This window comes from Engystomops pustulosus, chromosome 2 (assembly GCF_040894005.1).
Source record: "Engystomops pustulosus chromosome 2, aEngPut4.maternal, whole genome shotgun sequence".
NCBI classification, from domain to species: Eukaryota; Metazoa; Chordata; class Amphibia; order Anura; family Leptodactylidae; genus Engystomops; species Engystomops pustulosus.
In genome coordinates this window covers 265548003-265573319 of record NC_092412.1, presented here as the reverse complement: position 1 = coordinate 265573319, position 25317 = coordinate 265548003, and the positions used below count along the sequence as shown (strand labels likewise).

The following is a 25317-nucleotide window of genomic DNA, read 5'->3' as shown; positions in this document are numbered from 1 at the left end:
GGAGAGGAGGGATACTCTGCACAGGGAAGAGAGGAGGATACTCTGCACAGGGGAGAGAGGAGGATACTCTGCACAGGGGAGAGGGGAGGATACTCTGCACAGGGGAGAGGGGAGGATACTCTGCACAGGGGAGAGGGGAGGATACTCTGCACAGGGGAGAGGGGAGGATACTCTGCACAGGGGAGAGGAGGGATACTCTGCACAGGGGAGAAGGGGGATACTCTGCACAGGGGAGAGGAGGGATACTCTGCACAGGGGAGAGGGGAGGATACTCTGCACAGGGGAGAGGGGAGGATACTCTGCACAGGGGAGAGGGGAGGATACTCTGCACAGGGGAGAGGGGAGGATACTCTGCACAGGGGAGAGGGGAGGATACTCTGCACAGGGGAGAGGGGAGGATACTCTGCACAGGGGAGAGGGGGGGATACTCTGCACAGGGGAGAGGGGAGGATACTCTGCACAGGGGAGAGGGGAGGATACTCTGCACAGGGGAGAGGGGAGGATACTCTGCACAGGGGAGAGGGGGGATACTCTGCACAGGGGAGAGGGGGGGATATTCTGCACAGGGGAGAGGGGAGGATACTCTGCACAGGGGAGAGGGAGGATACTCTGCACAGGGGAGAGGGGGGATACTCTGCACAGGGGAGAGGGGAGGATACTCTGCACAGGGGAGAGGGGGGGATACTCTGCACAGGGGAGAGGGGAGGATACTCTGCACAGGGGAGAGGGGAGGATACTCTGCACAGGGGAGAGGGGGGATACTCTGCACAGGGGAGAGGGGAGGATACTCTGCACAGGGGAGAGGGGGGGTACTCTGCACAGGGGAGAGGGGGGATACTCTGCACAGGGGAGAGGGGGGATACTCTGCACAGGGGAGAGGGGGGGATACTCTGCACAGGGGAGAGGGGAGGATACTCTGCACAGGGGAGAGGGGAGGATACTCTGCACAGGGGAGAGGGGAGGATACTCTGCACAGGGGAGAGGGGAGGATACTCTGCACAGGGGAGAGGGGGGATACTCTGCACAGGGGAGAGGGGGGATACTCTGCACAGGGGAGAGGGGAGGATACTCTGCACAGGGGAGAGGGGAGGATACTCTGCACAGGGGAGAGGGGAGGATACTCTGCACAGGGGAGAGGAGGGATACTCTGCACAGGGGAGAGGGGAGGATACTCTGCACATGAGCAATAGTCTGCAGGGGGGGGATACTCTGCACAGGGGAGAGGATGGATACTCTGCACAGGGGAGAGGGGGGATACTCTGCACAGGGGAGAGGGGGGATACTCTGCACAGGGAAGAGGGGGGATATTCTGGAGAGGGGAGGATACTCTGCACAGGGGAGAGGGGGGGATACTCTGCACAGGGGAGAGGGGGGGGGATACTCTGCACAGGGGAGAGGGGGGGGATACTCTGCACAGGGGAGAGGGGAGGATACTCTGCACAGGGGAGAGGGGAGGATACTCTGCACAGGGGAGAGGGGAGGATACTCTGCACAGGGGAGAGGGGGGGATACTCTGCACAGGGGAGAGGGGAGGATACTCTGCACAGGGGAGAGGAGGGATACTCTGCACAGGGGAGAGGGGAGGATACTCTGCACATGAGCAATAGTCTGCAGGGGGGGGATACTCTGCACAGGGGAGAGGGGAGGATACTCTGCACAGGAGCAATAGTCTGCAGGGGGGGGATACTCTGCACAGTTCTGGCTCGCTGTCCTGCATTACCTTTAGTGACCTCTCCAGCTTCTCCCGCCTCCGCTGATCGATGGGGTCATAGAGGCGGAGCTGGCGGATCCTCAGCACATTCGGGCACCTTAGGACAGGGGGCTGGGGTTTGGCAGGTCCTTGTGTCCCGATGCTGAGACCTTTCCAGACGCCGATGCCCAGTGGTGGTCCAGGTACCTTCCTCTAGGATACAGGGGGTTGTGATTAACCGTTCAGGTGCCGGGGCTCGTCCCGGGGTTGGATACTTACCTCTCTGGGGGGGAAGGTGGTCCAGTCTCTGGACAGGAGGTTGGGGGGGACAATGTTGCTGAGATGTTTCTTCATGGTCCAGGGGGAGGTGTCGGGGAGCGGCTGCAGGACGGTGATGCTCTGGACACCTAGAAGACGGGAGGAGATGCTCAGAGAACGTCCTCCTCCTCCTCTCCCAGAGCGCTGCCCCCCACCCCTCTCACCGGGGGCTTCCTGGGTGGGCTCTCGGATGACCGCTATAGCCGGCTCACAGTAGCAGGCGGCCAGGAAATCCTCTACTTCTCGATTTCGTAGAATCTCACTCCCGGAACCATCAGCGTTGACCAAGAAGAACCTGGGCAGATTTCAGGAAAGGTCAAATAGGAAGGTCACGGGGTCTTTATTTTGAGGGTGGGACTATGACAACTCCTACTGTACCGGGGTGCGTGTAAGTCGTAGACCTCTGGAGGCTTCTGTGTCCTGGGAGCTTCATCCTTCTCCTCCTCCTCCTCAGAGGGGTCACCGCCGGCTATGACCACCGAGGTGCTCCCGTCCACCATCACCTGCAGGGACCACGGGGTACATTCAGACTCCTGAGCTGGGGGTCTCTGAGGACACAGCTGTGGGGGTCCGGAGACTACCTGGAAGAGGTTACCCTCAGGGTCCAGCACCTCGGAGATGACGTGTTGGGTGTGGGAGAGGATGTAGCTAGCCGGGGGCAGGTCCTCCTGCCTGGTGGACACCTGGGCCGTGGAGCGTGTCCGTGGACAGTAGGCGGCTCTTCCCTCGTGGCTGATGGACAGACATCCCGAGTTTGGAGGAAAAATCTCATCAAATGCAAGAGAAACAAATTACTGGGGTGACCCGGGGGGTCAGGGGGGGGGAGGGGGGAGAGTGTCAGGCCCCCGAGCCCCTGTCCTGCCGCTCACCTGATAGGACCCCTGTGGCCTGGCCAGGACCTCGGTGCCGTCACCACACACCGCACAGCACGTCTTCTCCTCACAGTTCAGGATGAGGGTCACAAAGTCCAACTTCTCCACTCGGATAAACTTCACTTTTTTGGTGACGTTCTGAGGGATTTCTCCTGCGGAAAATATGGGAGGGGCTCATCCAATGTACAATACACGAGGGCGGGACAAACATCAATCCTGGGGGTCTCCACTGCAGATGATCGCACCCACCGCGTCCGTACAGACACAATGTAACATCCGATACAATGTACCAGGCCAGACCGATCATACTGACACAGTGTAACAGTCCTGATCTCTGTACATAACACTGGCTGCAGAGAGCACAGAGCACAGCAGTGTGAGGTCTGATTACACATCTCTCCAGGGACAGTACATAACACTGGCTGCAGAGAGCACAGAGCACAGCAGTGTGAGGTCTGATTACACATCTCTCCAGGGACAATACATAACACTGGCTGCAGAGAGCACAGAGCACAGCAGTGTGAGGTCTGATTACACATCTCTCCAGGCACAGTACATAACACTGGCTGCAGAGAGCACAGAGCACAGCAGTGTGAGGTCTGATTACACATCTCTCCAGGGATAATACATAACACTGGCTGCAGAGAGCACAGAGCACAGCAGTGTGAGGTCTGATTACACATCTCTCCAGGGACAATACATTACACTGGCTGCAGAGAGCACAGAGCACAGCAGTGTGAGGTCTGATTACACATCTCTCCAGGGACAATACATAACACTGGCTGCAGAGAGCACAGAGCACAGCAGTGTGAGGTCTGATTACACATCTCTCTAGGGACAATACATAACACTGGCTGCAGAGAGCACAGAGCACAGCAGTGTGAGGTCTGATTACACATCTCTCCAGGGACAATACATTACACTGGCTGCAGAGAGCACAGAGCACAGCAGTGTAAGATCTGATTACACATCTCTCCAGGGACAATACATAACACTGGCTGCAGAGAGCACAGAGCACAGCAGTGTGAGGTCTGATTACACATCTCTCCAGGGACAATACATTACACTGGCTGCAGAGAGCACAGAGCACAGCAGTGTGAGGTCTGATTACACATCTCTCCAGGGACAGTACATAACACTGGCTGCAGAGAGCACAGAGCACAGCAGTGTGAGGTCTGATTACACATCTCTCCTGGGACAGTACATAACACTGGCTGCAGAGAGCACAGAGCACAGCAGTGTAAGGTCTGATTACACATCTCTCCAGGGACAATACATAACACTGGCTGCAGAGAGCACAGAGCACAGCAGTGTGAGGTCTGATTACACATCTCTCCAGGGACAATACATAACACTGGCTGCAGAGAGCACAGAGCACAGCAGTGTGAGGTCTGATTACACATCTCTCCAGGGACAGTACATAACACTGGCTGCAGAGAGCACAGAGCACAGCAGTGTGAGGTCTGATTACACATCTCTCCAGGGACAATACATAACACTGGCTGCAGAGAGCACAGAGCACAGCAGTGTGAGGTCTGATTACACATCTCTCCAGGGATAATACATAACACTGGCTGCAGAGAGCACAGAGCACAGCAGTGTGAGGTCTGATTACACATCTCTCCAGGGACAATACATTACACTGGCTGCAGAGAGCACAGAGCACAGCAGTGTAAGATCTGATTACACATCTCTCCAGGGACAATACATAACACTGGCTGCAGAGAGCACAGAGCACAGCAGTGTGAGGTCTGATTACACATCTCTCCAGGGACAATACATTACACTGGCTGCAGAGAGCACAGAGCACAGCAGTGTGAGGTCTGATTACACATCTCTCCAGGGACAGTACATAACACTGGCTGCAGAGAGCACAGAGCACAGCAGTGTGAGGTCTGATTACACATCTCTCCTGGGACAGTACATAACACTGGCTGCAGAGAGCACAGAGCACAGCAGTGTAAGGTCTGATTACACATCTCTCCAGGGACAATACATAACACTGGCTGCAGAGAGCACAGAGCACAGCAGTGTGAGGTCTGATTACACATCTCTCCAGGGACAATACATAACACTGGCTGCAGAGAGCACAGAGCACAGCAGTGTGAGGTCTGATTACACATCTCTCCAGGGACAATACATAACACTGGCTGCAGAGAGCACAGAGCACAGCAGTGTGAAGTCTGATTACACATCTCTCCAGGGACAATACATAACACTGGCTGCAGAGAGCACAGAGCACAGCAGTGTGAGGTCTGATTACACATCTCTCCAGGGACAATACATTACACTGGCTGCAGAGAGCACAGAGCACAGCAGTGTGAGGTCTGATTACACATCTCTCCAGGGACATTACATAACACTGGCTGCAGAGAGCACAGAGCACAGCAGTGTGAGGTCTGATTACACATCTCTCCAGGGACAATACATAACACAGGCTGCAGAGAGCACAGAGCACAGCAGTGTGAGGTCTGATTACACATCTCTCCAGGGACAATACATAACACTGGCTGCAAAGAGCACAGAGCACAGCAGTGTGAGGTCTGATTACACATCTCTCCAGGGACAATACATAACACTGGCTGCAGAGAGCACAGAGCACAGCAGTGTGAGGTCTGATTACACATCTCTCCAGGGACAGTACATAACATTGGCTGCAGAGAGCACAGAGCACAGCAGTGTGAGGTCTGATCACACATCTCTCCAGGGATAATACATAACACTGGCTGCAGAGAGCACAGAGCACAGCAGTGTGAGGTCTGATTACACATCTCTCCAGGGACAATACATAACACTGGCTGCAGAGAGCACAGAGCACAGCAGTGTGAGGTCTGATTACACATCTCTCCAGGGACAGTACATAACACTGGCTACAGAGAGCACAGAGCACAGCAGTGTGAGGTCTGATTACACATATCTGCTGGCATAATACATAATACTGGCTGCAGAGAGCACAGAGCACAGCAGTGTGAGGTCTGATTACACATCTCTCCAGAGACAATACATAACACTGGCTGTAGAGAGCACAGAGCACAGCAGTGTGAGGTCTGATTACACATCCCTCCAGGGACAATACATAACACTGTCTGCAGAGAGCATAGAGCACAGCAGTGTGAGGTCTGATTACACATCTCTCCAGGGACAATACATAACACTGGCTGCAGAGAGCACAGAGCACAGCAGTGTGAGGTCTGATTACACATCTCTCCAGGGACAATACATAACACTGGCTGCAGAGAGCACAGCACACAGCAGTGTGAGGTCTGATTACACATCTCTCCAGGGACAGTACATAACACTGGCTGCAGAGAGCACAGAGCACAGCAGTGTGAGGTCTGATTACACATCTCTCCAGGGACAATACATAACACTGGCTGCAGAGAGCACAGAGCACAGCAGTGTGAGGTCTGATCACACATCTCTCCAGGGACAATACATAACACTGGCTGCACAGAGCACAGCAGTGTGAGGTCTGATTACACATCTCTCCAGGGACAATACATAACACTGGCTGCAGAGAGCACAGAGTACAGCAGTGTGAGGTCTGATTACACATCTCTCCAGGGACAATACAAAACACTGGCTGCAGCAGCACAGAGCACAGCAGTGTGAGGTCTGATTACACATCTCTCCAGGGACAATACATAACACAGGCTGCAGAGAGCACAGAGCACAGCAGTGTGAGGTCTGATTACACATCTCTCCAGGGGCAATACATAACACTGGCTGCAGAGAGCACAGAGCACAGCAGTGTGAGGTCTGATTACACATCTCTCCAGGGACAATACATAACACTGGCTGCAGAAAGCACAGAGCACAGCAGTGTGAGGTCTGATTACACATCTCTCCAGGGACAGTACATAACACTGGCTGCAGAGAGCACAGAGCACAGCAGTGTGAGGTCTGATCACACATCTCTCCAGGGATAATACATAACACTGGCTGCAGAGAGCACAGAGCACAGCAGTGTGAGGTCTGATTACACATCTCTCCAGGGACAATACATAACACTGGCTGCAGAGAGCACAGAGCACAGCAGTGTGAGGTCTGATTACACATCTCTCCAGGGACAGTACATAACACTGGCTGCAGAGAGCACAGAGCACAGCAGTGTGAGGTCTGATTACACATCTCTCCAGGAACAATACATAACACTGGCTGCAGAGAGCACAGAACACAGCAGTGTGAGGTCTGATTACACATCTCTCCAGGGACAATACATAACACAGGCTGCAGAGAGCACAGAGCACAGCAGTGTGAGGTCTGATTACACATCTCTCCAGGGACAATACATAACACTGGCTGCAGAGAGCACAGAGCACAGCAGTGTGAGGTCTGATTACACATCACTCCAGGGACAATACATAACACTGGCTGCAGAGAGCACAGAGCACAGCAGTGTGAGGTCTGATTACACATCTCTTCAGGGACAGTACATAACACTGGCTGCAGAGAGCACAGAGCACAGCAGTGTGAGGTCTGATTACACATCTCTCCAGGGACAGTACATAACACTGGCTGCAGAGAGCACAGAGCACAGCAGTGTGAGGTCTGATTACACATCTCTCCAGGGACAGTACATAACACTGGCTGCAGAGAGCACAGAGCACAGCAGTGTGAGGTCTGATTACACATCTCTCCAGGGACAGTACATAACACTGGCTGCAGAGAGCACAGAGCACAGCAGTGTGAGGTCTAATTACACATCTCTCCAGGGACAATACATAACACTGGCTGCAGAGAGCACAGAGCACAGCAGTGTGAGGTCTGATTACACATCTCTCCAGGGACAGTACATAACATTGGCTGCAGAGAGCACAGAGAACAGCAGTGTGAGGTCTGATTACACATCTCTCCAGGGACAATACATAACACTGGCTGCAGGGAGCACAGAGCACAGCAGTGTGAGGTCTGATTACACATCTCTCCAGGGACAATACATAACACTGACTGCAGAGAGCACAGAGCACAGCAGTGTGAGGTCTGATTACACATCTCTCCAGGGACAGTACATAACACTGGCTGCAGAGAGCACAGAGCACAGCAGTGTGAGGTATGATTACACATCTCTCCAGGGACAATACATAACACTGGCTGCAGAGAGCACAGAGCACAGCAGTGTGAGGTCTGATTACACATCTCTCCGGGGACAATACATAACACTGGCTGCACAGAGCACAGAACACAGCAGTGTGAGGTCTGATTACACATCTCTCCAGGGACAGTACATAACACTGGCTGCAGAGAGCACAGAGCACAGCAGTGTGAGGTATGATTACACATCTCTCCAGGGACAATACATAACACTGGCTGCAGAGAGCACAGGGCACAGCAGTGTGAGGTCTGATCAGACATCTCTCCAGGGACAATACATAACACTGGCCGCAGAGAGCACAGAGCACAGCAGTGTGAGGTCTGATTACACATCTCTCCAGGGACAATACATAACACTGGCTGCAGAGAGCACAGAGCACAGCAGTGTGAGGTCTGATTACACATCTCTCCAGGGACAATACATAACACTGGCTGCAGAGAGCACAGAGCACAGCAGTGTGAAGTCTGATTACACATCTCTCCAGGGACAATACATAACACTGGCTGCAGAGAGCACAGAGCACAGCAGTGTGAGGTCTGATTACATATCTCTCCAGGGACAATACATAACACTGGCTGCAGAGAGCACAGAGCACAGCAGTGTGAGGTCTGATTACACATCTCTCCAGGGACAGTACATAACACTGGCTGCAGAGAGCACAGAGCACAGCAGTGTGAGGTCTGATTACACATCTCTCCAGGGACAATACATAACACTGGCTGCAGAGAGCACAGAGCACAGCAGTGTGAGGTCTGATCACACATCTCTCCAGGGACAATACATAACACTGGCTGCAGAGAGCACAGCAGTGTGAGGTCTGATTACACATCTCTCCAGGGACAATACATAACACTGGCTGCAGAGAGCACAGAGCACAGCAGTGTGAGGTCTGATTACACATCTCTCCAGGGACAATACATAACACTGGCTGCAGAGAGCACAGAGCACAGCAGTGTGAGGTCTGATTACACATCTCTCCAGGGACAATACAAAACACTGGCTGCAGAGAGCACAGAGCACAGCAGTGTGAGGTCTGATTACACATCTCTCCAGGGACAATACAAAACACTGGCTGCAGAGAGCACAGAGCACAGCAGTGTGAGGTCTGATTACACATCTCTCCAGGGACAATACATAACACTGGCTGCAGAGAGCACAGAGCACAGCAGTGTGAGGTCTGATTACACATCTCTCCAGGGACAATACATAACACAGGCTGCAGAGAGCACAGAGCACAGCAGTGTGAGGTCTGATTACACATCTCTCCAGGGACAATACATAACACTGGCTGCAGAGAGCACAGAGCACAGCAGTGTGAGGTCTGATTACACATCTCTCCAGGGACAATACATAACACTGGCTGCAGAAAGCACAGAGCACAGCAGTGTGAGGTCTGATTACACATCTCTCCAGGGACAGTACATAACACTGGCTGCAGAGAGCACAGAGCACAGCAGTGTGAGGTCTGATCACACATCTCTCCAGGGATAATACATAACACTGGCTGCAGAGAGCACAGAGCACAGCAGTGTGAGGTCTGATTACACATCTCTCCAGGGACAGTACATAACACTGGCTGCAGAGAGCACAGAGCACAGCAGTGTGAGGTCTGATTACACATCTCTCCAGGAACAATACATAACACTGGCTGCAGAGAGCACAGAACACAGCAGTGTGAGGTCTGATTACACATCTCTCCAGGGACAATACATAACACAGGCTGCAGAGAGCACAGAGCACAGCAGTGTGAGGTCTGATTACACATCTCTCCAGGGACAATACATTACACTGGCTGCAGAGAGCACAGAGCACAGCAGTGTGAGGTCTGATTACACATCTCTCCAGGGACATTACATAACACTGGCTGCAGAGAGCACAGAGCACAGCAGTGTGAGGTCTGATTACACATCTCTCCAGGGACAATACATAACACAGGCTGCAGAGAGCACAGAGCACAGCAGTGTGAGGTCTGATTACACATCTCTCCAGGGACAGTACATAACACTGGCTGCAGAGAGCACAGAGCACAGCAGTGTGAGGTCTGATTACACATCTCTTCAGGGACAGTACATAACACTGGCTGCAGAGAGCACAGAGCACAGCAGTGTGAGGTCTGATTACACATCTCTCCAGGGACAGTACATAACACTGGCTGCAGAGAGCACAGAGCACAGCAGTGTGAGGTCTGATTACACATCTCTCCAGGGACAGTACATAACACTGGCTGCAGAGAGCACAGAGCACAGCAGTGTGAGGTCTAATTACACATCTCTCCAGGGACAATACATAACACTGGCTGCAGAGAGCACAGAGCACAGCAGTGTGAGGTCTGATTACACATCTCTCCAGGGACAATACATAACACTGGCTACAGAGAGCACAGAGCACAGCAGTGTGAGGTCTGATTACACATCTCTCCAGGGACAGTACATAACATTGGCTGCAGAGAGCACAGAGAACAGCAGTGTGAGGTCTGATTACACATCTCTCCAGGGACAATACATAACACTGGCGGTAGGGAGCACAGAGCACAGCAGTGTGAGGTCTGATTACACATCTCTCCAGGGACAATACATAACACTGACTGCAGAGAGCACAGAGCACAGCAGTGTGAGGTCTGATTACACATCTCTCCGGGGACAATACATAACACTGGCTGCACAGAGCACAGAACACAGCAGTGTGAGGTCTGATTACACATCTCTCCAGGGACAGTACATAACACTGGCTGCAGAGAGCACAGAGCACAGCAGTGTGAGGTATGATTACACATCTCTCCAGGGACAATACATAACACTGGCTGCAGAGAGCACAGAGCACAGCAGTGTGAGGTCTGATTACACATCTCTCCAGGGACAATACATAACACTGGCTGCAGAGAGCACAGAGCACAGCAGTGTGAGGTCTGATTACACATCTCTCCAGGGACAATACATAACACTGGCTGCAGAGAGCACAGAGCACAGCAGTGTGAGGTCTGATTACACATCTCTCCAGGGACAATACATAACACTGGCTGCAGAGAGCACAGAGCACAGCAGTGTGAGGTCTGATTACACATCTCTCCAGGGACAGTACATAACACTGGCTGCAGAGAGCACAGAGCACAGCAGTGTGAGGTCTGATTACACATCTCTCCAGGGACAATACATAACACTGGCTGCAGAGAGCACAGAGCACAGCAGTGTGAGGTCTGATCACACATCTCTCCAGGGACAATACATAACACTGGCTGCAGAGAGCACAGCAGTGTGAGGTCTGATTACACATCTCTCCAGGGACAATACATAACACTGGCTGCAGAGAGCACAGAGCACAGCAGTGTGAGGTCTGATTACACATCTCTCCAGGGACAGTACATAACACTGGCTGCAGAGAGCACAGAGCACAGCAGTGTGAGGTCTGATTACACATCTCTCCAGGGACAATACTTAACACTGGCTGCAGAGAGCACAGAGCACAGCAGTGTGAGGTCTGATTACACATCTCTCCAGGGACAATACATAACACTGGCTGCAGAGAGCACAGAGCACAGCAGTGTGAGGTCTGATTACACATCTCTCCTGGGACAGTACATAACACTGGCTGCAGAGAGCACAGAGCACAGCAGTGTAAGGTCTGATTACACATCTCTCCAGGGACAATACATAACACTGGCTGCAGAGAGCACAGAGCACAGCAGTGTGAGGTCTGATTACACATCTCTCCAGGGACAATACATAACACTGGCTGCAGAGAGCACAGAGCACAGCAGTGTGAGGTCTGATTACACATCTCTCCAGGGACAATACATAACACTGGCTGCAGAGAGCACAGAGCACAGCAGTGTGAAGTCTGATTACACATCTCTCCAGGGACAATACATAACACTGGCTGCAGAGAGCACAGAGCACAGCAGTGTGAGGTCTGATTACACATCTCTCCAGGGACAATACATAACACTGGCTGCAGAGAGCACAGAGCACAGCAGTGTGAGGTCTGATTACACATCTCTCCAGGGACAATACATAACACTGGCTGCAGAAAGCACAGAGCACAGCAGTGTGAGGTCTGATTACACATCTCTCCAGGGACAATACATAACACTGGCTGCAGAGAGCACAGAGCACAGCAGTGTGAGGTCTGATTACACATCTCTCCAGGGACAGTACATAACACTGGCTGCAGAGAGCACAGAGCACAGCAGTGTGAGGTCTGATTACACATCTCTCCAGGGACAATACATAACACTGGCTGCAGAGAGCACAGAGCACAGCAGTGTGAGGTCTGATTACACATCTCTTCAGGGACAGTACATAACACTGGCTGCAGAGAGCACAGAGCACAGCAGTGTGAGGTCTGATTACACATCTCTCCAGGGACAGTACATAACACTGGCTGCAGAGAGCACAGAGCACAGCAGTGTGAGGTCTGATTACACATCTCTCCAGGGACAGTACATTACACTGGCTGCAGAGAGCACAGAGCACAGCAGTGTGAGGTCTGATTACACATCTCTCCAGCGACAGTACATAACACTGGCTGCAGAGAGCACAGAGCACAGCAGTGTGAGGTCTAATTACACATCTCTCCAGGGACAGTACATAACACTGGCTGCAGAGAGCACAGAGCACAGCAGTGTGAGGTATGATTACACATCTCTCCAGGGACAATACATAACACTGGCTGCAGAGAGCACAGGGCACAGCAGTGTGAGGTCTGATCAGACATCTCTCCAGGGACAATACATAACACTGGCCGCAGAGAGCACAGAGCACAGCAGTGTGAGGTCTGATTACACATCTCTCCAGGGACAGTACATAACACTGGCTGCAGAGAGCACAGAGCACAGCAGTGTGAGGTCTGATTACACATCTCTCCAGGTACAATACATTACACTGGCTGCAGAGAGCACAGAGCACAGCAGTGTGAGGTCTGATTACACATCTCTCCAGGGACAATACATAACACTGGCTGCAGAGAGCACAGAGCACAGCAGTGTGAGGTATGATTACACATCTCTCCAGGGACAATACATAACACTGGCTGCAGAGAGCACAGGGCACAGCAGTGTGAGGTCTGATCACACATCTCTCCAGGGACAGTACATAACACTGGCCGCAGAGAGCACAGAGCACAGCAGTGTGAGGTCTGATTACACATCTCTCCAGGGACAATACATAACACTGGCTGCAGAGAGCACAGAGCACAGCAGTGTGAGGTCTGATTACACATCTCTCCAGGGACAGTACATAACACTGGCTGCAGAGAGCACAGAGCACAGCAGTGTAAGGTCTGATTACACATCTCTCCAGGGACAATACATAACACTGGCTGCAGAGAGCACAGAGCACAGCAGTGTGAGGTCTGATTACACATCTCTCCAGGGACAATACATAACACTGGCTGCAGAGAGCACAGAGCACAGCAGTGTGAGGTCTGATTACACATCTCTTCAGGGACAGTACATAACACTGGCTGCAGAGAGCACAGAGCACAGCAGTGTGAGGTCTGATTACACATCTCTCCAGGGACAGTACATAACACTGGCTGCAGAGAGCACAGAGCACAGCAGTGTGAGGTCTGATTACACATCTCTCCAGGGACAGTACATTACACTGGCTGCAGAGAGCACAGAGCACAGCAGTGTGAGGTCTGATTACACATCTCTCCAGGGACAGTACATAACACTGGCTGCAGAGAGCACAGAGCACAGCAGTGTGAGGTCTAATTACACATCTCTCCAGGGACAATACATAACACTGGCTGCAGAGAGCACAGAGCACAGCAGTGTGAGGTCTGATTACACATCTCTCCAGGGACAATACATAACACTGGCTACAGAGAGCACAGAGCACAGCAGTGTGAGGTCTGATTACACATCTCTCCAGGGACAGTACATAACATTGGCTGCAGAGAGCACAGAGAACAGCAGTGTGAGGTCTGATTACACATCTCTCCAGGGACAATACATAACACTGGCTGCAGGGAGCACAGAGCACAGCAGTGTGAGGTCTGATTACACATCTCTCCAGGGACAATACATAACACTGACTGCAGAGAGCACAGAGCACAGCAGTGTGAGGTCTGATTACACATCTCTCCAGGGACAGTACATAACACTGGCTGCAGAGAGCACAGAGCACAGCAGTGTGAGGTATGATTACACATCTCTCCAGGGACAATACATAACACTGGCTGCAGAGAGCACAGAGCACAGCAGTGTGAGGTCTGATTACACATCTCTCCGGGGACAATACATAACACTGGCTGCACAGAGCACAGAACACAGCAGTGTGAGGTCTGATTACACATCTCTCCAGGGACAGTACATAACACTGGCTGCAGAGAGCACAGAGCACAGCAGTGTGAGGTATGATTACACATCTCTCCAGGGACAATACATAACACTGGCTGCAGAGAGCACAGGGCACAGCAGTGTGAGGTCTGATCAGACATCTCTCCAGGGACAATACATAACACTGGCCGCAGAGAGCACAGAGCACAGCAGTGTGAGGTCTGATTACACATCTCTCCAGGGACAGTACATAACACTGGCTGCAGAGAGCACAGAGCACAGCAGTGTGAGGTCTGATTACACATCTCTCTAGGTACAATACATTACACTGGCTGCAGAGAGCACAGAGCACAGCAGTGTGAGGTCTGATTACACATCTCTCCAGGGACAATACATAACACTGGCTGCAGAGAGCACAGAGCACAGCAGTGTGAGGTATGATTACACATCTCTCCAGGGACAATACATAACACTGGCTGCAGAGAGCACAGGGCACAGCAGTGTGAGGTCTGATCACACATCTCTCCAGGGACAGTACATAACACTGGCCGCAGAGAGCACAGAGCACAGCAGTGTGAGGTCTGATTACACATCTCTCCAGGGACAATACATAACACTGGCTGCAGAGAGCACAGAGCACAGCAGTGTGAGGTCTGATTACACATCTCTCCAGGGACAGTACATAACACTGGCTGCAGAGAGCACAGAGCACAGCAGTGTAAGGTCTGATTACACATCTCTCCAGGGACAATACATAACACTGGCTGCAGAGAGCACAGCAGTGTGAGGTCTGATTACACATCTCTCCAGGGACAATACATAACACTGGCCGCAGAGAGCACAGGGCACAGCAGTGTGAGGTCTGATTACACATCTCTCCAGGGACAATACATAACACTGGCTGCAGAGAGCACAGCAGTGTGAGGTCTGATTACACATCTCTCCAGGGACAATACATAACACTGGCCGCAGAGAGCACAGGGCACAGCAGTGTGAGGTCTGATTACACATCTCTCCAGGGACAATACATAACACTGGCTGCAGGCTGCATTGTCACACCTGTGTTCCTGTGATGTCGCCCCCGTCCCCTCCTGCCCCCTGCCATCCCCCTGTCTCTTTGGTCCCTACAGTCAGTGATTACCGGTCTCCTCGTGATCTCCGGGCAGTGGGACCTGCACATCTTGGTAGAAGGTGGTAATCCTGGTGCCATCTGCATGCTCTGTGATCATGGCCCCGTCCTTCTGCTGGATGGTCACCACCTGGTCCTCTCTGGTGGTCATCACCTGGGACATACACACAGCATGACGGATGGGGGACCCTCATCACATACAGGGCTGCATCCTGCAGGGGTCACTTACCTCTCCGGTCACGGGGTCTGTGGCTCGGGACACCTGGAGAGGCTTTAGGTCCAATTTCTTAGATCCCTGGGTGCCAATCCGCTCCCCGTTCGGGGTGGTGGTGATCCAGGTGCCCGCCCTTACCCCAGGGATGTTTGGGATTATTGATACTGGATCCTCTGTCCTGCCTGGCGCTGGCGCTGCCTTCTGGCCCACTTTACCTGTAAACAATTGTAACTACATCACAAGAGGTCAGGGCTTGAGGGGAGGGGCCATTACCTGTGTAGGGGCACAGGGGGCGGGTCCTGCCCCTCCTATATGACTATGGGAAGGCTCGCCTCTTACCTCTCCGGGCCTCAGAAGGAGATTCCTGTCTGGGTTCCGCCTCGGGACCTGCAGGGGGCGGCGCTGATTGTGGGTCGGTACCGGGGGTCTCAGTTTCCTCTGGTGATACAGCAGGAGAATGGGGCTCAGAGACTGGACCGGAATCAGGGCTGTGGATGACCGCACCATCAGGAAGGAGAATCTGAAACATCAATCTGCACATTACACTGGGAAGAGCAGGACAGGATCAGTGCACATGTCATGTGTAATACCTGCGTGGCTCCTCCCATCATGCACCTGATGACCGCTCCCTCTGCTGTGATGACACGAGATGTCTCCAGGCCCCCCGATGTCCTCCTGTCCCCGTACACCTGAGCGTTCTTTACTCTCACAGGGTAAGATTGTCGTATCATCAACTTCTCACATACAGGACCGCTCTCACAGCACTCTGCAGGGGGAGGAGTCATTACAGCACTCTGCAGGAGGAGGAGTCATTACAGCACTCTGCAGGGGGAGGAGTCATTACAGCACTCTGCAGGAGGAGGAGTCATTACAGCACTCTGCAGGGGGAGGAGTCATTACAGCACTCTGCAGGGGGAGGAGTTATTACAGCACTCTGCAGGGGGAGGAGTTATTACAGCACTCTGCAGGGGGAGGAGTCATTACAGCACTCTGCAGGGGTAGGAGTTATTACAGCACTCTGCAGGGGGAGGAGTTATTACAGCACTCTGCAGGGGGAGGAGTCATTACAGCACTCTGTAGGGGGAGGAGTTATTACAGCACTCTGCAGGAGGAGGAGTTATTACAGCACTCTGCAGGGGGAGGAGTCATTACAGCACTCTGCAGGGGGAGGAGTTATTACAGCACTCTACAGGGGGAGGAGTCATTACAGCACTCTGCAGGGGGAGGAGTTATTACAGCACTCTGCAGGGGGAGGAGTCATTACAGCACTCTGCAGGGGTAGGAGTTATTACAGCACTCTGCAGGGGGAGGAGTTATTACAGCACTCTGCAGGGGGAGGAGTCATTACAGCACTCTGCAGGGGGAGGAGTTATTACAGCACTCTGCAGGGGGAGGAGTCATTACAGCACTCTGCAGGGGGAGGAGTTATTACAGCACTCTGCAGGGGGAGGAGTTATTACAGCACTCTGCAGGGGGAGGAGTCATTACAGCACTCTGCAGGGGTAGGAGTTATTACAGCACTCTGCAGGGGGAGGAGTTATTACAGCACTCTGCAGGGGGAGGAGTCATTACAGCACTCTGCAGGGGGAGGAGTTATTACAGCACTCTGCAGGGGGAGGAGTTATTACAGCACTCTGCAGGGGGAGGAGTCATTACAGCACTCTGCAGGGGGAGGAGTTATTACAGCACTCTGCAGGGGGAGGAGTCATTACAGCACTCTGCAGGGGGGGGAGTTATTACAGCACTCTGCAGGGGGAGGAGTTATTACAGCACTCTGCAGGGGCAGGAGTCATTACAGCACTCTGCAGGGGGGGAGTTATTACAGCACTCTGCAGGAGGAGGAGTCATTACAGCACTCTGCAGAGGGAGGAGTTATTACAGCACTCTGCAGGGGGAGGAGTTATTACAGCACTCTGCAGAGGGAGGAGTTACTACAGCACTCTGCAGGGGGAGGGGTTATTACAGCACTCTGCAGGGGGAGGAGTTATTACAGCACTCTGCAGGGGGAGGGGTTATTACAGCACTCTGCAGGGGGAGGAGTTATTACAGCACTCTGCAGGGGGAGGAGTTATTACAGCACTCTGCAGGAGGAGGAGTCATTACAGCACTCTGCAGAGGGAGGAGTTATTACAGCACTCTGCAGGGGGAGGGGTTATTACAGCACTCTGCAGGGGGAGGGGTTACAGCATGTTGCTGGGGCTCCTCACCTGTTGTGTTGTCCCTTGTGAAGGTCAGCAGGAGACCTGTAGGGTAGGAGACGTTCAGGACCTGAAATGCCGGAAGCATCTTTGGCTTTGTGGTTGGTGTTTCTGGTGGAGCCACAGGTTTAACCTAAACAAATCACATTGAGTCACCACTCATAAAGCCGGTCATGCTGGAGGAGCGCAGGGATGGACCACTCGGAGGGCTCACCTGGATCTCTGGTGTCTTCGGAGTCTCCTCCACTGTCAGGGCCTGAGGGGTCTTCACCCGGGCAGTCCTGGGTGACTTTCCTCGTGGGGACTTGCGCCCCTTTCCAGGGGAGGAGGGAGGCGGCTGAGGGGGTGGTGCTAGGACGATGCTGGGGGTCTGGATGGACGGGATCGTCAGCATGGCCTCAAGTTCTGGATCTTTCTCCACTGGAACAGGAGGTGGAAGGTTAGTAGACATCCGGAACAGCATCAAACATCACCTGGGTATAGCGGTGGAGGCTATGGGGGTAGGACCTCTATATTCAATAACTAATAGCACCAATATATACTAGAGCCTCGTACAAACACTGCACTAGATCTTATCACTGATCTCTGACCTCGGAGGTGTCCTTACCTGGTCCATGGCCAGAGGGTCCATAATGACTAAAAGACAGATGAATCCCACTGTGGAGCGTGGCCGAAAATGACCCAAACTCACTAACGCTCCGATTCATGGAGCCCGGATGCCCTGTGGAAAGGATGAGAGCGCTGATGTAACACCACAGCATATAAATGGTCCTTGTGTAGACTTCATACCCCCACAGTGACCTTGTCTGTCTGTCTGCAGAGGGTCCTCCGGTCCCCCAGGGAGCGTCTTCCGTGGATTCATGATATGCACCAGGAATTTGTGTCCATCCTTCAGGATCTTTACTTTTACGTAGGTGGAACCTGTCAGAAACGACGATTAGAAGCTGAGACCCCCAGTGTTCAGGAGACCCTCAAGAAGTCCGACCAATCATGGTAGAGATCACTGGAGGGTGGCGGCTCGTGTTATCATCAGGTTTTACCTTTCTCATAGTGGATGTGCTCCACCTCAATCTGGCCTCCATCTGTCGGGAAGAGGCAGCGGCGGCCCCCCGAGACCTGGATCAGGTGGTCTCCCATGTCGTAGCCTATGAACTGAGACATTGTTTCTGTTACACCGAGGTCGTTAATAAGAGAATCTTATGGATGGGACAAGGTTGGAGAAGGAAAGAAGAACCCACAACAAGATGGAGGCCAAGACGCTCTCCTCCCGTATGTGACGAGGGTTGGGAATCCCGAGACTCGGACCAGGATGAGAACTCTTACTTTATAGACCTTCTTAGGAGGCTCCTCTGTCAGATCTGAAGGGGGTGGCCCTGACTCTGCATCCTTAGCTTCATCCACCTTCTCCTTGACGTTGTGGGCACCGGGGGATCGTCTCCGTTCGGAGTCAGGTCTCTCTCGGCTTCCCGCTCTCTTCTTACTTCCAGATTTACCCCTCTTGACGTTCTTCTTATCCAGTCTGATACGTTCCTCTTCCTTTAGGCGATCTTGTTCTTCTTTCCAGGCCTGTAGATGGAATGTGGTAACTTGAGGAAGACATCTACAAGGAGGAGACACCCCATCACCCGGTGCCCTCCAACACGCTGGACATAGCTCTCGCGTGTCACATGTCCTCACCTTCAGGGAGCCCTCACGTATGAACGGGTTGGGGACAGGCTCAGGGCTGGGGTCTTCTGCTCGGCTTCCTGGTCGAGATCCACTTCCCTTTGGACCTGAGGAGCAGAGAACAAGTTTTGCTATTCCGAGAGGTGGAGCACACTATGAAGGGCCAGGTCTCCTCCCTGGGGGTCTCAGAGGCTGGAGGTCCCCCTGGATGACATCACGGGACCTCCCCGCCATGGTGAACTCACTTCTTGATTTTTTGGGGGAGATGGATTTCTGGGCCCTTTTCTTAGTGGGGGAGACGTCTCGGGTGACGGGGGGCTGGTCCTTTGAGGCCTGCAATTGTTTCAAAACCTCAAGTTCTCTTTCGTCTTTTTCCTCTTGATATTTGGACTCTTCATCTTGAATCCAGTGGGAAATAGAGTCCGCCACAAGCTCGAGGTAGGTTCTGTAATGATGGAAATGAGTAGACACAGGAGTAAAGATGAACAGACTGGCACCATTAGTATCGAGGACACACGGGGGCGGTCAATGGAGGCAGACCAGGAACCTGTTATGGGGTCCATGGTGGAGAGGGGCCCGGACTGCAGGGTACAATGCATGAGGAAGATCTGGTATTCCCCTTCTGCAGCCAGCTGTTCCAAAGTGCTGTGTGTACTTTGTATGTGCTGTGTGTGTGTACTATGTGTGTTGTGTGTGCTGTGTGTACTATGTATGTGCTGTGTGTGTGTACTATGTGTGTTGTGTGTGTACTATGAGTGTGCTGAGTTTGTGTACTATGTGTGTTGTGTGTGCTGTGTGTACTATGAATGTGCTGAGTTTGTGTACTATGTGTGTTGTGTGTGCTGTGTGTACTATGAGTGTGCTGAGTTTGTGTACTATGTGTGTTGTGTGTGCTGTGTGTACTATGTATGTGCTGTGTGTGTACTATGTGTGTTGTGTGTGCTGTGCGTACTATGTATGTGCTGTGTGTGTACTATGTGTGTTGTGTGTGTACTATGAGTGTGCTGAGTTTGTGTACTATGTGTGTTGTGTGTGCTGTGTGTACTATGTATGTGCTGTGTGTGTGTACTATGTGTGTTGTGTGTGCTGTATGTACTATGTATGTGCTGTGTGTGTGTACTATGTGTGTTGTGTGTGCTGTATGTACTATGTATGTGCTGTGTGTGTGTACTATGTGTGTTGTGTGTGCTGTGTGTACTATGTATGTGCTGTGTGTGTACTATGTGTGTTGTGTGTGTACTATGAATGTGCTGAGTTTGTGTACTATGTGTGTTGTGTGTGCTGCGTGTACTATGTATGTGCTGTGTTTGTGTACTATGTGTGTTGTGTGTGCTGTGTGTACTACGTATGTGCTGTGTGTGTGTACTATGTGTGTTGTGTGTGCTGTGTGTACTATGAATGTGCTGTGTGTGTACTATGTGTGTTGTGTGTGCTGTGTCTACTATGAATGTGCTGAGTTTGTGTACTATGTGTGTTGTGTGTGCTGTGTGTACTATGTATGTGCTGTGTGTGTGTACTATGTGTGTTGTGTGTGTACTATGAGTGTGCTGAGTTTGTGTACTATGTGTGTTGTGTGTGCTGTGTGTACTATGAATGTGCTGAGTTTGTGTACTATGTGTGTTGTGTGTGCTGTGTGTACTATGAGTGTGCTGAGTTTGTGTACTATGTGTGTTGTGTGTGCTGTGTGTACTATGTATGTGCTGTGTGTGTACTATGTGTGTTGTGTGTGCTGTGCGTACTATGTATGTGCTGTGTGTGTACTATGTGTGTTGTGTGTGTACTATGAGTGTGCTGAGTTTGTGTACTATGTGTGTTGTGTGTGCTGTGTGTACTATGTATGTGCTGTGTGTGTGTACTATGTGTGTTGTGTGTGCTGTATGTACTATGTATGTGCTGTGTGTGTGTACTATGTGTGTTGTGTGTGCTGTATGTACTATGTATGTGCTGTGTGTGTGTACTATGTGTGTTGTGTGTGCTGTGTGTACTATGTATGTGCTGTGTGTGTACTATGTGTGTTGTGTGTGTACTATGAATGTGCTGAGTTTGAGTACTATGTGTGTTGTGTGTGCTGCGTGTACTATGTATGTGCTGTGTTTGTGTACTATGTGTGTTGTGTGTGCTGTGTGTACTACGTATGTGCTGTGTGTGTGTACTATGTGTGTTGTGTGTGCTGTGTGTACTATGAATGTGCTGTGTGTGTACTATGTGTGTTGTGTGTGTTGTGTCTACTATGAATGTGCTGAGTTTGTGTACTATGTGTGTTGTGTGTGCTGTGTGTACTATGTATGTGCTGTGTGTGTACTATGTGTGTTGTGTGTGTACTATGAGTGTGCTGAGTTTGTGTACTATGTGTGTTGTGTGTGCTGTGTGTACTATGAATGTGCTGAGTTTGTGTACTATGTGTGTTGTGTGTGCTGCGTGTACTATGTATGTGTTGTGTTTGTGTACTATGTGTGTTGTGTGTGCTATGTGTACTATGAATGTGCTGAGTTTGTGTAGTATGTGTGTTGTGTGTGCTGTGTCTACTATGAATATGCTGAGTTTTTGTACTATGTGTGTTGTGTGTGCTGTGTGTACTATGTGCGTTGTGTGTGCTGTGTGTACTATGTATGTGCTGTGTTTGTGTACTATGTGTGTTGTGTGTGCTGTGTGTACTACGTGTGTTGTGTGTGTTGAGTGTACTATGTGTGTTGTGTGTGCTGTGTGTACTATGTATGCGCTGTGTTTGTGTACTATGTGTGTTGTGTGTGCTGTGTGTACTATGTATGTGCTGTGTTTGTGTACTATGTGTGTTGTGTGTGCTGTGTGTACTACATATGCGCTGTGTTTGTGTACTATGTGTGTTGTGTGTGCTGTGTGTACTATGAATGTGCTGAGTTTGTGTACTATTTGTGTTGTGTGTGCTGTGTGTACTACGTATGTGCTGTGTTGTGTGAGTTCCAGGTGAGTGTATGTCAGACCTGAAGCTGACGTCGGAATGCAGCGCCATATCCCAGGATTCCCGGCTCTGGCGGAAGGCATCCATGGGATTGTGCAGGATGAGCAGTAGAGAATTGTCCTGGGTGTGATAGTAGGTGTCCATACACGTGTATGACTCCAGGGCGTCATGTATGACCTGCAGCGAGAAGACACGTCAGATGTAAGTCGCCCTGGGAAAGGAAGCAGTGATGAGCCACCATCCCACCAGGACCCCACCTGTACAAGGACAGAAGCCCCATAGTCCTCAGAGTAACACCAATCACTCAGCGATCGCCTCTGCGTCCTCTGGATGTCCTGGAGCTCAGCTCTGGGGGTCTCCTCTCCCCCAAAGTCCTGCAGGAGACATGATGTGATATAGGGGGGTCTCTGCTGGGAGACATGATGTGATATAGAGGGGGCCTCTGCTGGGGGACATGATGTGATATAGAGGGGGCCTCTGCTGGGGGACATGATGTGATATAGAGGGGTCCTCTGCTGGGGGACATGATGTGATATAGAGGGGTCCTCTGCTGGGAGACATGATGTGATATAGAGGGACCTCTGCTGGGAGACATGATGTGATATAGAGGGGTCCTCTGCTGGGGGACATGATGTGATATAGAGGGGGCCTCTGCTGGGGGACATGATGTGATATAGAGGGGGCCTCTGCTGGGGGACATGATGTGATATAGAGGGCTCCTCTGCTGGGAGACATGATGTGATATAGAGGGGACTCTGCTGGGGGACATGATGTGATATAGAGGGGTCCTCTGCTGGGAGACATGATGTGATATAGAGGGACCTCTGCTGGGAGACATGATGTGATATAGAGGGGTCCTCTGCTGGGGGACATGATGTGATATAGAGGGGTCCTCTGCTGGGGGACATGATGTGATATAGGGGGCCTCTGCTGGGGGACATGATGTGATATAGAGGGGTCCTCTGCTGGGGGACATGATGTGATATAGAGGGGTCCTCTGCTGGGAGACATGATGTGATATAGAGGGACCTAGGCTGGGAGACATGATGTGATATAGAGGGGGCCTCTGCTGGGGGACATGATGTGATATAGAGGGGGCCTCTGCTGGGAGACATGATGTGATATAGAGGGGGCCTCTGCTGGGGGACATGATGTGATATAGAGGGGGCCTCTGCTGGGGGACATGATGTGATATACAGGAGCCTCTGCTGGGAGACATGATGTGATATAGAGGGGGCCTCTGCTGGGGGACATGATGTGATATAGAGGGGGCCTCTGCTGGGGGACATGATGTGATATAGAGGGGGCCTCTGTTGGGAGACATGATGTGATATAGAGGGGGCCTCTGCTGGGGGACATTATGTGATATAGAGGGGGCCTCTGCTGGGAGACATGATGTGATATAGAGGGGGCCTCGGCTGGGGGACATGATGTGATATAGAGGGGGCCTCTGCTGGGGGACATGATGTGATATAGAGGGACCTAGGCTGGGAGACATGATGTGATATAGAGGGGGCCTCTGCTGGGGGACATGATGTGATATAGAGGGGGCCTCTGCTGGGGGACATGATGTGATATAGAGGGACCTAGGCTGGGAGACATGATGTGATATAGAGGGGGCCTCTGCTGGGGGACATGATGTGATATAGAGGGGGCCTCTGCTGGGAGACATGATGTGATATAGAGGGGGCCTCTGCTGGGGGACATGATGTGATATAGAGGGGGCCTCTGCTGGGGGACATGATGTGATATAGAGGGGGCCTCTGCTGGGGGACATGATGTGATATAGAGGGGGCCTCTGCTGGGGGACATGATGTGATATAGAGGGGGCCTCTGCTGGGGGACATGATGTGATATACAGGAGCCTCTGCTGGGGGACATGATGTGATATAGAGGGGGCCTCTGCTGGGGGACATGATGTGATATAGAGGGGTCCTCTGCTGGGAGACATGATGTGATATAGGGGGGGGCCTCTGCTGGGAGACATGATGTGATATAGAGGGAGCCTCTGCTGGGAGACATTATGTGATATAGAGGGGGCCTCTGCTGGGAGACATGATGTGATATAGAGGGGGCCTCGGCTGGGGGACATGATGTGATATAGAGGGGGCCTCTGCTGGGGGACATGATGTGATATAGAGGGGGCCTCTGCTGGGGGACATTATGTGATATAGAGGGAGCCTCTGCTGGGGGACATGATGTGATATAGAAGGGGCCTCTGCTGGGAGACATGATGTGATATAGAGGGGGCCTCTGCTGGGGGACATTATGTGATATAGAGGGAGCCTCTGCTGGGGGACATGATGTGATATAGAAGGGGCCTCTGCTGGGAGACATGATGTGATATATGGGGGGCCTGTGCTGGGGGACATGATGTGATATAGAGGGGCCTATGCTAGGATACATGATGTGATATAGAGGGGGCCTCTGCTGGGGGACATGATGTGATATAGAGGGGGCCTCTGCTGGGGGACATGATGTGATATAGGGGGGGCCTCTGCTGGGGGACATGATGTGATATAGAGGGGGCCTCTGCTGGGAGACATGATGTGATATAGTGGGGGCCTCTGCTGGGGGACATGATGTGATATAGAAGGGGCCTCTGCTGGGGGACATGATGTGATATAGAGGGGTCCTCTGCTGGGGGACATGATGTGATATAGAGGGGTCCTCTGCTGGGGGACATGATGTGATATAGAGAGGGCCTCTGCTGGGACACATGATGTGATATACAGGAGCCTCTGCTGGGAGACATGATGTGATATAGAGGGGGCCTCTGCTGGGACACATGATGTGATATAGGGGGGGCCTCTGCTGGGGGACATGATGTGATATAGAGGGGCCTCTGCTGGGGGACATGATGTGATATAGGGGGGGCCTCTGCTGGGAGACATGATGTGATGTAGGGGGGGCTTCTGCTG

The 25317-nt window shown here is 52.1% G+C and overlaps 1 protein-coding gene across 6 annotated transcripts in view; it reads right to left on the bottom strand.

Moving 5' to 3' along the window:
• Window positions 1-25317, bottom strand: part of LOC140119730 (sperm-associated antigen 17-like) — a 214173-nt gene that overhangs the window by 55807 nt on the left and 133049 nt on the right. For 5 of the 6 annotated variants that reach the window (XM_072139080.1, XM_072139081.1, XM_072139082.1 and 2 more), the window contains exons 16-35: window positions 22654-22770; window positions 22419-22573; window positions 19704-19903; window positions 19471-19565; window positions 19117-19359; window positions 18834-18945; window positions 18595-18714; window positions 18401-18514; window positions 18008-18213; window positions 17803-17926; window positions 16186-16361; window positions 15935-16115; window positions 15611-15810; window positions 15394-15535; window positions 2878-3032; window positions 2590-2775; window positions 2387-2511; window positions 2173-2303; window positions 1970-2097; window positions 1721-1903 (exon numbers count right to left, since the gene is read on the bottom strand). In XM_072139080.1, the coding sequence (XP_071995181.1) occupies window positions 1721-1903; window positions 1970-2097; window positions 2173-2303; window positions 2387-2511; window positions 2590-2775; window positions 2878-3032; window positions 15394-15535; window positions 15611-15810; window positions 15935-16115; window positions 16186-16361; window positions 17803-17926; window positions 18008-18213; window positions 18401-18514; window positions 18595-18714; window positions 18834-18945; window positions 19117-19359; window positions 19471-19565; window positions 19704-19903; window positions 22419-22573; window positions 22654-22770 (3093 nt within the window). The remainder of the gene's footprint in view (window positions 1-1720; window positions 1904-1969; window positions 2098-2172; window positions 2304-2386; window positions 2512-2589; window positions 2776-2877; window positions 3033-15393; window positions 15536-15610; window positions 15811-15934; window positions 16116-16185; window positions 16362-17802; window positions 17927-18007; window positions 18214-18400; window positions 18515-18594; window positions 18715-18833; window positions 18946-19116; window positions 19360-19470; window positions 19566-19703; window positions 19904-22418; window positions 22574-22653; window positions 22771-25317) is intronic. The other variant, XM_072139083.1, reaches the window with a different exon arrangement.